Genomic DNA, 15,560 nt, shown 5'->3' with positions numbered 1-15,560 from the left:
TAAAAATGAGAAGTGAAAAATAAAAATAAAAAACGCCCAACGCAATAATAATAAAATCCAAAAGGCAGAAAAGTGCCTTTTTGGGGGTGCCTGGGTGGCTCAGTCATTAGGTATCTGCCTTGGGCTCAGGACCTCAGGGTCCTGGGATCGAGCCCCGCATTGAGCTATCTGCTCAGCAGGGAGCCTGCTTCCTCCTCTCTCTCTGCCTGCCTCTCTGCCTACTTATGATCTTTCTCTCTGTGTCAAATAAATAAATAAAATCTTTTGAAAAAAAAAGAAGTGTCTTTCAAAGATGGCAGAGAAGAAGCCCCTCCCCCTCTGGTGTCCCATCACCCTGCCCCTCCCCCGAGGCCAACACCACTAACACCATTTGGCCAGTTAGCTCCATTTGAAAACATTAATTTTTTCACGGAGGAGTTTAAAATACTTACACAAATTGTTATGTGTTTGACATGATGAGTCACCTTATTTTATGCTTTCTGGTTTTCCTGGATACTTTATCTTCTTCGTGAGTTGAGTTTGCTTTGTTCTGATCTCCTCCAAGCTTTGGAAGGCACACACCCCATTCTGGGTATCTCTGATGTTTCCCTTTAAAATTTTAAAAGCACTTTTTAAAAGATTTTACTTATTTATTTGAGAGAGAGAGAGAGAGCACAAGCAGGGGGAATGGCGAAGGGAAAGGGAGAAGCAGGTTCCCCACTGAACAGGGAGCCCGGACACTGGGATCACAACCAAAGCAAGGCGGACACTCAGCTGACTGCGCCTCCCAGGTGCCCCTGAAAAATATTTTCAACTTATATTTCTGGGTGCGAAGTCGAGAGTAATGTGCTAAGAGTCTCCCCAATTCAATTAAGAAGTCAAACAAATGCCTTCCTGCCCTCCCCAGATGATGCTGATGAAATTGCTAAGAGTCTCCCCAATTCAATTAAGAAGTCAAACAAATGCCTTCCTGCCCTCCCCAGATGATGCTGATGAAATTGCAGGTACTGGTGGCCCTTACTGTTCACATCTGGCCCCATGATGGGCGGGGAGATTTCTGCACCTGTTAGGGGCTAACTGTGGCTCCTGAAAGGTTCTCTGTTGAAGTCCTGGCTCCCAGGAGCTGAGAACGGGGTCATATCCAGAGGGAGGGACTTTACCTAAGTTAGAGGTCACTACAGTGGCCCCTCATCCCCAGAGACTGACGTCCTCCCAAAGAGAGGGAATTTGGACATAGACACGTCCAGATGGAAGATCGCACAAAGACAAGGAGAGAAGGACGCCAGGGAAAGGGGACACCCACGGAAACCAGCCCCGCCGGCCTCTCCATGCTGGTCTTCCGGCCTCCGGAGCAGCCCCCACGGCCCAGACACCGTGTTTGGATGTCTCCAGTGAATGAATCACCACCCAAGCAGCCCGCCCAAGGGGAACGCACGGAGGGGCTTCCCAGCCTGGCTACCACCTGTTGGGGGGTCTCTTCCTGTGGCTCGGTGGTCCCCAATTTGGGAAGATGGCCCCGGGCAAGGAGTGAACCCTGAAACGAGTAGACGGTCGACCGTCGGACGTCACGGTTTTGACCTGTGTGGTCCTTTATCTGTGAGTTTTTTTCAGTCAGTACAGTACGACGCTGTAAATGTGTGTTCCTTGTGGCTCTCCTGATCACGTCTCCGCTTACTTTACTGTGAGAACCCGGCACGGAACACGGGAAAGCCCACACAGTCCGTCGTCGATCCTCTGGCTGACACTAGGCTATCAGTACTTGAGCCTCTGGGAGGGTCCGAAGCTAAACATGGATTTTCGACTGCCTGCCCCCCTCCCCCCACTTCGCTGGTCACCTGGACTGTATACAGCCTCTCACACCTGGTCTCCCTCTTTGCACATCCCCCCCTATAATCCCCACTCCAGACGCCACCGAAACAGTCTCTTTAAACAGAATCATGTCACCCAGTTGCTTAAAACGCCCCACAAAACCCAGCCCCTGCCTTCCTCTCTGCGCCCACCTCCAACCCCCCGCCCCAGTCCTAATCACGCGATCCTCCAGTGCCCCCAGAGCCTCAGCCCAGAGCCTGCCGGCCTCCTGGGCCACACCGGCCTCCACGACCTCTCCTCCCGACCTCAGGCATCCCCTCTCCCAGTGGAAGCAACAGAGCATCTTGGTCAGGAGCTCGGACCCTGGAACCAAGCTTCCTCGTCTGCAAAACAGGGACATGCAGTCCCTGGAGCCTCACTTGCCGCAGAGCATCCCTGCAGCCCCTGGGAGCTTGGAGGGCCTGCGGAGAGAGCCAGGGGAGGAAGGGTGTGCGGACTCAGGCTGGAGGAGCACTGGACTAAGAGCAGAGCCAGGACGGGTGTGGCTCCGAGTCCCCGACGCCCAGATCTAGAGCAGCCGCCGCCAGCCTCTCTTAGTCCCTGGCCCCACGCGTGTCCTTCCCCCCTGAATTCCTTCCTAGTCACAGGACAGACCCTGCTGGCAGGTTCCGTGAGCTGGCCCCTGAGTCTCACTCAACTTCAGACTCCCGCAACGGCAGCGCCGTCCTTCCTCCATGGCTCACGAAGAGAGAGCGCTGCCAGCTAATCTGTAATGCGATCAGCGCTTATCATGTGCATTTTACGTGCGGTTCAAAGCCTCTGCAAAGTCACCCCAGCGCGTTCCAGGGAAAGAAAACCATACGCAAAATGAACGCCATGTCCTCCTACCTCCAACGTGCCTTTGGAGTCCGGCTCTCCCGAATCGTGTCCGGATAGAGTTACCAGAGTCTGCATTCATCACTGGATCCTGAGCTCCATGCGATTGGTCACTGATCGCCGGTCCTTGATGGGGGGCTCTGCTGGGGCAGGATTTCCCAAGAATCCCCCACGACTGTCCCCAGAGCACCTCCAGAAGCTGCTACTCTTTTCCCTGTTTTCCACGTGCCAGCCATGGAAAGGACTCTCCTGCTCACCAAGTCCTCGCCCCACTGTGTCCCTTCTGTGCCTTTAGAAACACCTTTGCCTTTTGTCCCTGTTTGAAAACACAGCACGGGGATTGTGAAGGATCCGCCTTCGGCTCAGGTCATGATCCAGGGGGCCTGGGATCGACCCCACTTCGGGGGGGGGGGTCTCTGCTCACCGGGGAGGCTGCTTCTCCCTCTCCCTCTGCTCTTCCCCCTGCTCATGCTGCTTTCTCAAATAAATAGAATAGAATAGAATAAAGCAGACGTCTTTTCTGGAGCCGTTTGGGGCCACTAAATTGAGTAGAAAGTATAGAATGTTCCCATTACACCTCCAGGCAATCCCCCGCCTCTGCCAAGGTCAACACCTCTCCCCAGAGTGGTGTGTGTGTTTCACCCCGTGAGCCTACACAAACCCACCATCATCGCCCACGGCCAGAGTTTATGGTGGGGGTTCCTTTCGGTGTTGAACACTCTGTGGGTTTTGCAAACGTGAGTCACGACCCAGATGCACCCTGACAGCATCACTCAGAGTGATTTCCCTGCCCCAAACATGCACTCTGGTCTGTCGGTCCATCCCTCTCCCAGCCCTCCCTGACCCCCGGCACCCGTGGCCCTTGTTACCGTCCCCAGAGTTTTGCCTTTTCCAGCCCAGCCCAGGGCTGGAATCACGTAGCACTTGGCCTTTTCAGACTGGCTTCTTTTCGAGTACCATCACGCAACTAAGTTTCCTTTATGTCTTTCTGCAGACTGAAAGCTCATTTAATGCTGGACGATAGTGTATTGTCTGGACGGACCACATCTGTCTCTTTATCCACTCACCTACTGCGGGGCACCTTGGCTATCTGCGAGTTTTGGCAATCCAGAATAAAGCTGCTATAAACATCCCTGTGCGGGTTTTTGTGTGGACCTGAGTGTTCAGTGCATTTGGGTAAATACCTGGAAGTCTGATTGCGGGATCACGTGGTGAGAGAATGTTTGGTTTTATAAGAAACGGCCAGACTTGCTCCCCCAGTGGCTGCACCGTGTGGCATTCCCACCAGCAGGGACTGACAGTTCCTGTCTCCCCATATCTTCGCCAGCATTTAGTGTTGTCAGCGTTTTGAATTTTGGCCGTTCTTGTAGGTGTGTGCTGGTGTCTTCCTGCTGTAGGGGTATTTGCAGTTCCTTAATGACATGATGTGGAACCTTTTCTTATATGCTATTTGCCACCTGGATGTCCTCTTTGGGGAAGTGTCTATTTGGGTCTTTTGCCCAATTTTTTAATTGGGTAGTTCTTTTTTTTTTATTGTTGAGTTGGGTTTTTTTTTTTTAATTTTATTTATTTGAGAGAGAGAGAGCAAGCACACATGAGCAGGGGGAGGCAGAGGGAGAAGCAGGCTCCCCACTGAGCAGGGACCCCACTACGGGGCTCGATCCCAGGACTCCAGGATCACTACCTGAGCTGAAGGCAGATGCTTAACTCACTGAGCCCCCCAGGCACCCCCTAAGAGTGTTTCGCATGTTCTGGTTAACAGTCTTTGATGAACTATGTCTTCTGCAAGTAGCTTCTCCCATTCTATAGCTTGTCTCATTCTCCTGACGGGCGCAAGTTTTTAATATTAATTAAGTCCAGCCCATCAGTTACTTCTTTCTGAATCATGCCAGAAAGTCAGTTCTACCTTTGGATGGTTTAATTATCTGAATCAGCAAATTCCCTTTTGGTTTCAGGAGAGTTGGGTTTTCTGTTACTTCACATTTATTTCTTTAAAATAGATTCTGGGTATAGCAGACAATAAAAAACGGACAGCGTTACCTCTTTTAACATGATTTTTAGGATTTATAGATATATGTTTTTCTCTTCAAAAGACTTTTCTTTTTGAAACAGACATTTGGTTTCGCAACAAAAATTTAGAGTTACGTCAGGACTTCCCCATTCGGGGGGTTTTGTTTTTACTACATCTCTGGGTGAGTTCAAATACTTTTTTTTCCTTTTTTTTTAAGATTTTTTTTTCTTAATTTGACACAGAGAGACACAGTGAGAGAAGGAACACAAGGAGGGGGAGTGGGAGAGGGAGAGGCAGGTTTCCCCCTGAGCAGGGACCCAATGTAGGGCTCAATCCCAGGACCATGGGATTGGATCATGACGCGAGCCAAAGGCAGATGCTTAACGACTGAGCCACCCAGGCCCCCCGACTTCAAATATTTTTAAAAATAATTAAAAAGGAGAAGAAAGAAACACAGTTGTATTTCAAACCCTAGCATTCTCAGAAACGCAATTCTACTGCGGTTCCCTTCCGAAAAGCCCCTTGGATGGTTATACGATCACTGGGTCATAGAGCTTTGTTGGGTCAGAATCACAGACCCTGTTTCTCGGTCTTCCGGCATTGAGGGCCTCACAGACTCTCGGGGCCAGGCCAACTTTCATTCCTTTCTCGGGGACCTACGATGCTGCTGAGATGTATCCTTTGATGGTGCAGCTGTTCAGGACAAACGTGGGTTCCCGGGCTTTTAACATCTTCCATGGGACATGCTGTGCCGTTGGACTGGCAGACGCAGACAGACCTACATCCGGAGCACCTTCCTCCTCATGCACACTGTGGCTCCACTGGGTCATTGGGAACAGCGGGTGTCCTAGCCCGGAGGGATGTCTCAAGCATGTCCCCTGCACCCCTCACCCACTCTGACCTCGTGGCAGTCCTGCTTTCCCACATGGGCTTCCATCCTCTCTCCGTGTTGGAGGATCTGTGCAATTCTCTCTTTTCTCCCCCAAGTACACGGTGGCCCCTTCGCAGCCCAGCCTGGCTTTCTTACAGTGCTCTCCTCCTGCTTCCAGGAGGATCCCAGTGAAAACCTGCCTGAAAACCCCACCCAAATCCTACAGGAAGTATTTCTCCAGTGTTCTTTTCTTTCTTTCAGTCTCCAGGATGTGACTGTCCCTCGTTTTGCAGAAAATTTTCAGAATCCCTATGGCTTTTGGGGTATTTTTTAAATTTTTCTTTTTTAAAGATTTTTATACATTTAGGGGTACCTGGGTGGCTCAGTTGTTAAGAGTCTGCCTTCGGCTCAGGTCACGATCCCAGGGTACTGGGATAGAGCCCCGATTTGGGCTCCCTTCTCTGCGGAAAGCCTGTTTCTCCCTCTCCTACTCCCCCTGCGTGTGTCCCCTCTCTCACTGTATCTCTCTCTGTCAAATAAATAAAATAAAATAAAAATTTTATACATTTATTTGAGAGAGAGTGTGATCGAGAAAGAGCATGAGCAAGGAGGTTGGACAGCAAAAGGAGAAGCAGACTCCCTGCTGAGCAGAGAGCCCGATGCAGGACTCTATCCTAGGAACCCGGGATAACAACCCGAGCGGTAGGCAGACGCCTAACTGACTGAGCCACCCAGGCATCCCATAAGTTTATTATTTTTTAATAATTTCATTTTTATATTTATCATTAAACTTTTAAAAGTTTTTTTTTTTTTTAGTTTATTGGGTTTTAAAAAATTTATTTGAGAGAGAGCATGCAAGCAGTGGGGAGGGGCAGGAGACCATCTCAAGCAGGCTCCACGCTGAGTGTGGAGCCTGATGTGGGGCTCGATCTCGTAACCCTGAGATCATGACCTCAGCTGAAACCAAGGGTCTGATGCTCAACTGGCTGAGCCCCCCCAGGCTCCCCTAAAGTTTATGAGTATTATCTTTAGCAACCTCTGCACCAACATGGGTGCAGGTCTCACGACCCTGAGACTGAGAATTGCACGCTCTCCAGCCAAGCCAGCCAGGTGCCCCGTCCCTATGATGTTTCGCACTTTATTTTAGACACACAGAATTGTAAAACTGTGACAGAAGGAACACCTGCAGACCACCCACCCACGGTTCGTTTTCTCTTTACGCACCTGAACAGCGGTACCGCCGGTCAGACCCTGCATCCCACTCTGCCCAGCGGGACAGGACTGAGTCCCCTCTCTGGCCCGGCTGTGGGAAGGCCCGTTCCTGGCGACGCGGCATTGCTCTGACAGTGAACATTGCTTCTGGCCAGAAAGCCAGAAAGCCTAGCACGGGAAGCCATCCATACGAGCCCCTCGAGGGAAGCTGCGGGGGTGAAAATCAGGACAAGGGACACTTTTGCAACCCTGACAAGCAACCACTACCAGGATGTAGAACGCACCTCCCCAAACCCAGGAGAATATGAAAAACAATTAATGAAAAGAGACAGAAAATCAATAAAGAGACGCATCAGAACCAACGTGGGCATGTTTTAAAGCATTCAGCAAACCAAACACCAGTTGTCACAACAGCCATCGACGAGTCCCAGGCTGAGCTGGGGGGAGGTTCAGAGTCATGTCTGGTTCAAGCGGCAAACTCTTCAAAGCTTTTTCTGAATCCAGTTGATTTATTTATTTTTTTTAAGATTTTATTTATTTAGAGGTCCTGGGTGGCTCAGTCGGTTCAGCCTCTGCCTTCGGCTCAGGTCATGATCCCCGGGTCCTGGGATCGAGCCCTGCATTGGGCTCTCTGCTCCGCGGGGAGCCTGCTTCTCCCTCTCCCACTCCCCCAGCTTGGGTTCCCTCTCTCACTGTGTGTCTCTCTCTCAAATAAATAAATATAATCTCTTAAACAAAGATTTTATTTATTTACTTGAGAGAGAGCATGAACTGGGGGAGCAGTGGGCAGAGGGAGAGGGAGAAGCAGGCTCCCCGCTGAACTGAGAGCCCCGTGCAGGACTCGATCCCAGAACCTCAGGATCATGATCTGAGCCAAAGGCGGATGCTCAACTGACTGAGACCCCCGCCCCCAGTTGTCTTATAAACAGGAGGAGTCCCTCCTGGATTCTGGCGTTCGTCCTGAGTGATCAGTGTTCTCCATTTCCCGTCTCTTAGTGGTGGCCTCAGTGGGCTGCTGGGACAAGCTGCGTGAGGGGCCACTGGCTGGACACCACCGTCTGTGTGACGTCTTCATGTGCCCTCTGATGTCCTGCCACCCCACCTCTCCACAGCACTCCCACAGTATCCTTGGGCTTTCAGTTTGCTTTTTGCTGCCAAGGCCCACATCTGGGTCCCATGCCCTGACTAGGAGTCCCCACGGTCTCCAGCACTGGGTCCTGCCCATGGCGGGGGCTTCATGACTTCACCTCTGGATCAAAACAGACTCTACATGTCGCAGGGGACAGAAACAGCCCTTGAACTGGTTGGTGGAACCAAAACATTGACGGGCTGATCAGGCTTCAGGTATAGCTTGATCTGCCTTCAAGACGATTTCCCTCCATCTCTTGGTTCTTCGCCCTTGACTGACTCCGCTCTGCGGCAGGCAAGCCCTCCCCTGTGGGGACGCTAGGCCACCAGCAACAGCAGCGCCTGCCGGGACAGAGACAGAGCTCCTCCCACCACAGGCTGACAACCACCCAAGCCAGAAATGACTGTGGTGGGACTGGCTCGCATCCTGCAGCCATCACGGAGTCAAACACGAATCAGACTTGGAGGCTGGAGGGCCAGAGCGCTTGCATCCATCGGTCCTGGGGGGAACCCCTGATAGACTGGAGAGAGAAGCAGGCTCCCCACTGAGCAGGGAGCCGGACAGGGGGCTGGATCCTGGACCCTGAGATCAAGACCTGAGCCAAAGGCAGACACTTAACCTTAACCATGAGCCCCCCCTCCAGTGTCCCCAGGAGGAGGGCTTTTTGGACAAGGACTGACAGCACAAATGAGCGGAAGGTGAGGGACCACCAGCGTCCTCTTAGTTTCCTTCTGGAAAGGCCCCTCCTCCTGGGCCCACTGCGAACGAGGGGGCCACTGCAGGCCCAGGAGCGCACCCTGGGTTACAGAGCGCTTCTCACATCGCCCATGGCATCCGCGCGACCCATCCCCCAGGTCTGTCGTCACCCCAGCCTTCAGGCCCTGGAAGCCACAGGGACCCCAAGGCAGAAAGGCATGGGGGTCGCACTGAGTCACAAAGCCTGGGAGGAGCCCCAGGGGTGCCGAGAGCAGCAGGTGCGTGCGGGGAAGGAGGAAGAGCAGGCTGACCTCAGGCCACTTCCTCCGCGTTGAGCTCCCTACCCCTCCCCGGCGGGGCCCAGGCCCGTCCACCTCCACCTCCCCTCTCTCCCTTATCTCTCCCTGCCGGCCTCTGCCGCGCCTGCTCCCCAACCTTTGTACCTTGCTCCGGGCTCGCTGTTCTTTTCCTGGACCTGGGAGTCAGGCCTCACTTTCACTGGGGGGCCTGCCGCCTTGCAGCCGCCTCACCATGTGCACAGGGAAGTGCTCCCGCTTCGTGGGGCTCTCCCTCATCCCCCTCTCCCTGGTCTGCATCGTGGCCAACGCCCTCCTGCTGGTGCCTCAGGGCAAGACCACCTGGACAGACACCACCCACCTCAGTTTGCAAGTCTGGCTCATGGCAGGCTTCCTCGGTGGGGGCCTGATGGTGAGCGGGCAGTTGGGGGGGGGTTCCCGAGCAGGGGAGGGGGAGGGGACCTGGAGCCTCCCTGGCCGCCCCCAGATCCTGAGCACTTGGGAGCTCAGCACCTGAGCTGAACCGGCGGTGGCAGGGGCTGGGGGGGGGGATGGGGTGGGGTGGGCGGTGGTTGGAGAAGGAAGGCAGGAGGGCAGCCCCGCTTCTGGGGACGAGGGGAGGGAGGCTGTCCTGCCTGTCTCCCAGCCCCACTGGCTTCAGATACTAGCACACCTTACCATCGAGGGCAGAGGGAACAGCTGGCTGTGTGGGCGTCCATCAGGCCAAGATGATGCGGCTGAGGAGGGGGAGGGTAGGGACACAGAAGCCAGGGGCAGGGTCACAGCTCCGTCATCCCACCTGTCATCTCCATGTCCCCTCACTCTCGGACCACCCCGGGCCGCAGAGCTCAGGGCAACCTGGGGTAGGGACCCCAGGTCCTTCCGGAGACTGATCTGTCAGAAGTGGGGGGAGGGGAGATGCCTCTCTGGACCTCCTCATCCCCATCCTCCCACCCCTCCCTGTTGGGGGGAACTTCTGGAAGGTCAGGATAGGTTAACAGCAGTCATGGGGTGAAGACTACAGACCTGCCCAGCAGGGTTCCTCACTCCTCATGTGAAAGTCTCCCCGGGACAGATGAGGGTTCCCGGGACAGGGCTCACCAACCTTTGCCTCTTTCTCTGGCCACACTGCTCCGTACACGCTCCCCCGATGTCACAGTGCACCCCTCTCCAGCCCTACCAACCCCACCTCCCTGCAATCTAACCCATATGCCTCCAGGGTGAGCCCCACAAGACGCCTAGCATACCCCCTCACCCAGGCTCATTCCCAGATGCACTCTTCCCACCTCCAAGCCCTGAGCCGCCTACACAGTCCTGCCACCCCGCCCCTCCCCCACAGGTTATGTCCCTGCTTTCCCTGGAGCTGGGTTCCTGCTGCCCAGATCACAGGATCACAGAAAATGAGAATGGGACTGCCTGTTTCACTGGCTCCCAAGGGTGGGGGTAACTGCCCTGTTCAGTGCCCTATACTTGCAGACACTCGATTAACCCTCCGTGAGCAATGTAAACAAATGATCAGGATGGGCGTAGGTGCCACCAAGGAAACGAAGGAAACAAAGCAGCATGCTGTGGGGGGGGGGGGCACAGTTTATAGCATTTTCTTTCTTTCTTTCTTTCTTTTTTTAACATCATCTTCTATCATACCCTTTGAATTTCACTTGTAGGCAAGAGAGTATACTTTTTTATTTTTTTTAAAGATTTTATTTATTTATTTGACAGACAGAGATCACAAGTAGGCAGAGAGGCAGGCAGAGAGAGAGAGAGGAGGAAGCAGGCTCCCCGAGGAGCAGAGAGCCTGATGCGGGGCTTGATCTCAGGACCCTGGGATCATGACCTAAGCCGAAGGCAGAGGCTTTAACCCACTGAGCCACGAGGTGCCCCAAGAGAGTATACTTTTTTTTTTAAATATTTTATTTATTTATTTGAGAGAGAGAGCATGAACTGGGGCAGAGGGAGAGGGAGAGGCAGACTCCCCACTGAGCAGGGAGCCCGACGCAGGGCTCCGATCCCAGGACCCTGAGATCATGACCTGAGCTGAAGGCAGAGGCTTAACCCACTGAGCCACCCAGGTGCCCCAAGAGTATACTTTTCATTTGTTTTAAGTAAACTCTGTGCCTCACATGGGGCTCAAACTCAGAACCCCAAGATCAAGAATCGTGTGCTCTACCGACTGAGCCGGTCAGCCCCCGTTATAGCATTTGCAAGGCCTCGATAAGGCGAGATCTGAAATGAACCCCACAAGAGAAAACAAAGGGCCCCACACGGCAGACAGGGGCTGGCAAGGGCACAGGCCAGGCTCGCATATCCGGGGATCATATGGGCATCCAGGCTTCAGTGAGATGAGATCCGAGGTGGGCACCGTCCAGACCCTGTACACCCTTGTGAGGCATCTGAATTTTATCATAAGGACAACAGCAAACTACTGAAGGACCTTTAACCTTCTTTTGAGCGTTTGAACTTGTAAGTCACACAGAGAAGTGTGCAGTGAATGTTCACAAAGTGAATCCCCCACGGACCTAGCATGTAGACCAAGATACCGGTCATTACCAGAATCCCAGACAGGCCTCCCACGCCAGGCTCAACACCCGTGAGAGTCCCCAACCCCCTGATTTCTAACCCCGTAGGCTAGTTTTGCCTGTTCAGCACGTTATATAAATGAAGTTGTCTGGTATAATAATTCTGTGTCTGGTTTCTCTAGCTCCATGCATGTTTGTGATTTCACTGGTATCATTATGTAGACATGTAGTCTATTATTTCCGGCGCATTCCGGTGTGTGAATAGACCACAATTAACTTAAAAATCCTACCGGCAATGGATGTTTAGATAGGCCCCAACTTGGGTTTATTACAAATAAGTCTGCTCTAGACACTCCTATAAATGTCTTCAGGTGAAATACTGTTTGCGTGGCTGTTGGATGGATACTCGGGGGTGAACTCCTGGTTCTTTAGGTGTGCAAGCATTCAGTACTGATAGATATTGCCGCAGAGTTCTCCGAAGCTCTTATCCCAAGTTCATCCCCACCAGCAAAGTAGGAGAGTTCTAGATGCTCCATACCCTGCTGGGTTTAGGGGGTCCCACAGGCTGCCGTGTGGCATGAGAGCTGGAGGTGAGCCAGTGACCTAAGAGCCCACAGAGGCCACTGTGGTTGGCCAGGGGAGTTGACAGTGGCCGAGAACCAGCCAGGCACCAAGGAAGCAGTTTCGAGCTACGAATTCAGTGTTTCCTTCTGTGTTTACCATGACCCTTCTCTCGGCGCAGAGTAGACGGTGCAGAGCAAGACAGGGGAGCTTGTACAACGAAAGGAGCTTAAATACTTTTAGTAAGAAAACGGAAATCTCGGGCACCTGGGGGGGCTCAGTGGGTTAAGCCTCCTCTGCCTTCAGCTCAGGTCATGGTCTCAGGGTCCTGGGATTGAGTCCCGTGTAGGAATCTCTCCTCGGCAGGGACCCTGCTTCCCCCTCTCTCTCTGCCTACCTCTCTGCCTACTTGTGATCTCTCTCTCTCTGTGTCAAATAAATAAATAAAATCTTAAAAAAAAAAAAAAGAAAATAGAAATCTCAAAGAGGTAGGTCATTCAAAAACTGGTCAGTCCCAAAAGCAATTCTAGGTGTCTTTGGATCCTGGAGCTTCCCAGGTAAGAGAGAGCAAAGCACCAGGGCTAGCGATGGTTCTAGACCTGCGGGGAGACTTGGAGGCGGGGAGAGGGAGCATCTGGCAGAACTCCGGTTCAGCTCTGCAGGTGTTTCTGTGAGGTCAGGATGAGTGAGATAACAGAATCAAAACTCCCGGCCCCACCCCTAGGGAGGAACGAAATGCTGCCTGGTGCACTGTGTGCACACAGGGAGGCAAAGATCAAGACAGCTGTGGAATCCTAGAGATGGGCGATAGGCAAAGAACTTGGGATTGTGCAAGAGATCAAGGCTAGAGCCAAAGCGAGGAGCCTCACTTGCCTTCCTAGAGCTCAGTCTTTGGTTTTTTTAAGACTTTATTTATTTATTATTTGAGAGAGAGAGGGTGCGTGTGTGCATGCGTGTGGGTTGTGGGAGGACAGGGGGAGAAGGAGACAACGAATCCCAAGCAGCAACCACACTGAGCACTGAGCCGGACATGGGGCTCGAACCCACAGCCCTGAGATCATGACCTGAGCTGAAATCAAGAGTCGGACGGTCCCCTCCAACAGAGCCATCCAGGTGCCCCTCCCAGAACTCAGTCTTAATGGGCTCCCGTCTGAGGAGACCCTGAAGGCTTTGGGCAGAGAAAAGTCCCGGTTGAAAGTTAAGTTCACTCTGGTGGGAGCAATGTAGGATGGGGTGTTCAGCACGGGGCCAACATAGACGTCTTGTAGAGAGGCTGAGAACGTCATCCTTGTGGGAGGTGATAGGGCGCTGGACCGTGCAGGCAAAGGGACAGACAGATTTGAGAACCATTAAAGGAGAAGTTGAGAAGACTTGAGGTCTGGCTTGGGTGTGAAGGATTCCAGTATTCTGGTGTGGGTGACCTGAAAAATATTTCCACTGACGGGGACAAATAAGGTCACAGGGAGGTGAATTTGGGGAACTTTGGTGGACTTGCCAGCTCAGTAGGAGGCTGCCTGATTTAGGCTAAAAACAAGACAGTGAAAGGAACACACCCTTCAGCAACGTAGATTTGAATCTGAGGCTGAGGACTGCCCCCAGGGGACAGCGGGTGCCCTGAAAGGGATGGGCTGCAGGAGGAGGGACACAGGGAAGAAGGAGGACAAAAAGGACCAGGGTTGGACCTTGGGGGTCCCTATGCTTCCCATCAGAGCATTCACTACCACCGTCCTCCACCCTCCACCTAATCCCAGCTCACCAGACACTCCAACGCCAAGGTTCCTCCTGCTGCCCAGGGGATTTATAGTTATGGATCTAGTCTTGACCTCTGGTCCCCCTGGTACGCACAGCTCTGGGAGGTGGGTAGGAAGACCCAGAGAGATGAATCCATTCATATAGTGTGAAGTGAGCCCAGGGAGTGGGGGGCTTAACCCCAAGCCCTCTGACTCCGGCTCAAATGGGCACCTACTAGGCACCAAAGTCTGTGGCAGATATCGTGACATTGGGCCGCGCCTTCCCGGAGGCTGCGGTGTGAACCCAGTGAAGTAGGCGCGTACATAATGGTAAAGGTAGAACCCCAGCGCCCTCTGGGAGCAGTGGAGATAAGGTCTTCCTGTGGTCCAAAGGGCTGAGGGCACCCCGGGCGGCTCCAGGGGGAGATGAGCACCGATGCGTGCACGGATGCCTGGAAGGGGGAGGGGAGGGGCCGCGCCGTCACACTGACCTTCCTCCGCAGGTGCTGTGTCCCGGCATCTCAGCGGTTCGCGCGGGGGGCAAGGGCTGCTGCGGTGCGGGCTGCTGCGGAAATCGCTGCAGGGTAAGATCCAAACGGGGGCGGGGCCCGGGGCTGGGTCTCCGAACCGGCCTTCGCAGAGCCACTCCTGAAGTCGCGGGAGCTCCCCCGCAGGGTCCCAGCTCCGCTTCGCCCCTCCCTGCCCCCGCTCCCACCGGCCTCAGCCTCAGCGGGCCTGCAAAGGGGACTGGGGCCCCCACGAGCGCCCGCGGCCTCTGGCTCGTTGGGGCAGCTCCGGGCCGGCCGCGGGCTTGGGCCTGGAGCCCAGCGAGGTAAGGCGCGCGCACGCGGGGACAGCGGCCCGGCTCACCGGCGCTCTCACTGCGCCCCCAGATGCTGCGCTCCGTCTTCTCCTCGGCATTCGGGGTACTGGGGGCCATCTACTGCCTCTCGGTGTCTGGAGCCGGGCTCCGAATTGGACCCAAGTGCTTAATGGACCGCCGCTGGGACTACCACTTCCAGGACACCGAGTAAGGCTCGGCGCGCCTCAGCCCCTGCGTTTGCCACCTGTCGGGAACCCGGGAGCCCGGCAGCCCGGGAACCCCGGGACAAGCGCGCCTTCGCCGGGGCCACCTCCACGTGGGCCGAACCCCCTTGGCGCCCGCGCCGGGCTGGGGGGGGGAGCGGGCGCTCCGGGTGCCCGCCCCCTCTCACGTGACCCCGCTCCGGCCCCGGCGGCCGTAGAGGCTCCTATTTGCAGAACCGCACCCTGTGGGATCTGTGCGAGGAGCCGACCGGCGTGGTGTCCTGGAACGTGACGCTCTTTTCGCTGCTGGTGGCCGCCTCGTGCCTGGAGATCGTGCTGTGCGGGGTGCAGCTGGTGAACGCTGCCCTCGGCGTCTTCTGCGGCGACTGCAGGAAGAAGGTGGGGCGGCGGGGGCTGGGGCTGGGGCTGGAGCCGGGCTCCGCTGGCGGCCTGGCAGCGCCCTCACCGCCTTATTTCCGCAGGGCTCCCCCACCTGAGGCTGCGCTTACCGCCCAGCTCGCTCCTGGATGCCCGCCTGACCCACCCCGCCCTGGAAATAAAACTTTGAACTCTCTTGCGCGTCTTAGATGGGGGGGTCCCGTCCACGCAGGAGCGCTCCAAGGCCTCCAGACACGCAGGGCCTTGGGGGCGCCCCGGTGTGGAACCCCTGCACGTTTCAGCGACTAGTCCCTGAGCTGTGAGCATGAGCTCGAATCCAGCGGTAGACGAGACAGGCGGGCTCTATGCGCTCAAGAATTGAGCAACCCAGGGGTCTAAGACGGTTATTATTATTATTTTTTTTTAAGGAAATAGATTACTTCACTTTTTAGAAAAACGCTCTGGTAATG

The 15,560-nt window shown here is 54.5% G+C and overlaps 1 protein-coding gene across 1 annotated transcript; it reads left to right on the top strand.

Annotated features, from left to right (window-relative positions):
* The first annotated feature begins 9,070 nt into the window (after positions 1-9,070).
* TM4SF5 (transmembrane 4 L six family member 5) lies at positions 9,071-15,285 on the top strand. The gene is made up of 5 exons (XM_044250566.1): positions 9,071-9,291; positions 14,190-14,270; positions 14,580-14,716; positions 14,931-15,111; positions 15,195-15,285. The coding sequence occupies exons 1-5, from the start codon at positions 9,115-9,117 to the stop codon at positions 15,207-15,209; spliced, it is 591 nt and encodes a 196-aa protein (XP_044106501.1). The 5' UTR covers positions 9,071-9,114; the 3' UTR covers positions 15,210-15,285.
* Positions 15,286-15,560: the final 275 nt, after the last annotated feature.

This window comes from Neovison vison, chromosome 5 (genome assembly GCF_020171115.1).
Source record: "Neovison vison isolate M4711 chromosome 5, ASM_NN_V1, whole genome shotgun sequence".
NCBI lineage: Eukaryota > Metazoa > Chordata > Mammalia > Carnivora > Mustelidae > Neogale > Neogale vison.
The sequence above is the reverse complement of the archived record's forward strand: the minus strand, read 5'-3'. Positions and strand labels throughout refer to the sequence as shown.

Coding starts and splice junctions, on each gene's coding strand:
- TM4SF5 (XM_044250566.1), top strand. CDS start 9,115: ATGTGCACAGGGAAGTGCTCCCGCTTCGTGGGGCTCTCCCTCATCCCC. Junction 9,292..14,189: donor TCCTCGGTGGGGGCCTGATG/GTGAGCGGGCAG, acceptor CTTCCTCCGCAG/GTGCTGTGTCCCGGCATCTC. Junction 14,717..14,930: donor TACCACTTCCAGGACACCGA/GTAAGGCTCGGC, acceptor CGGCGGCCGTAG/AGGCTCCTATTTGCAGAACC.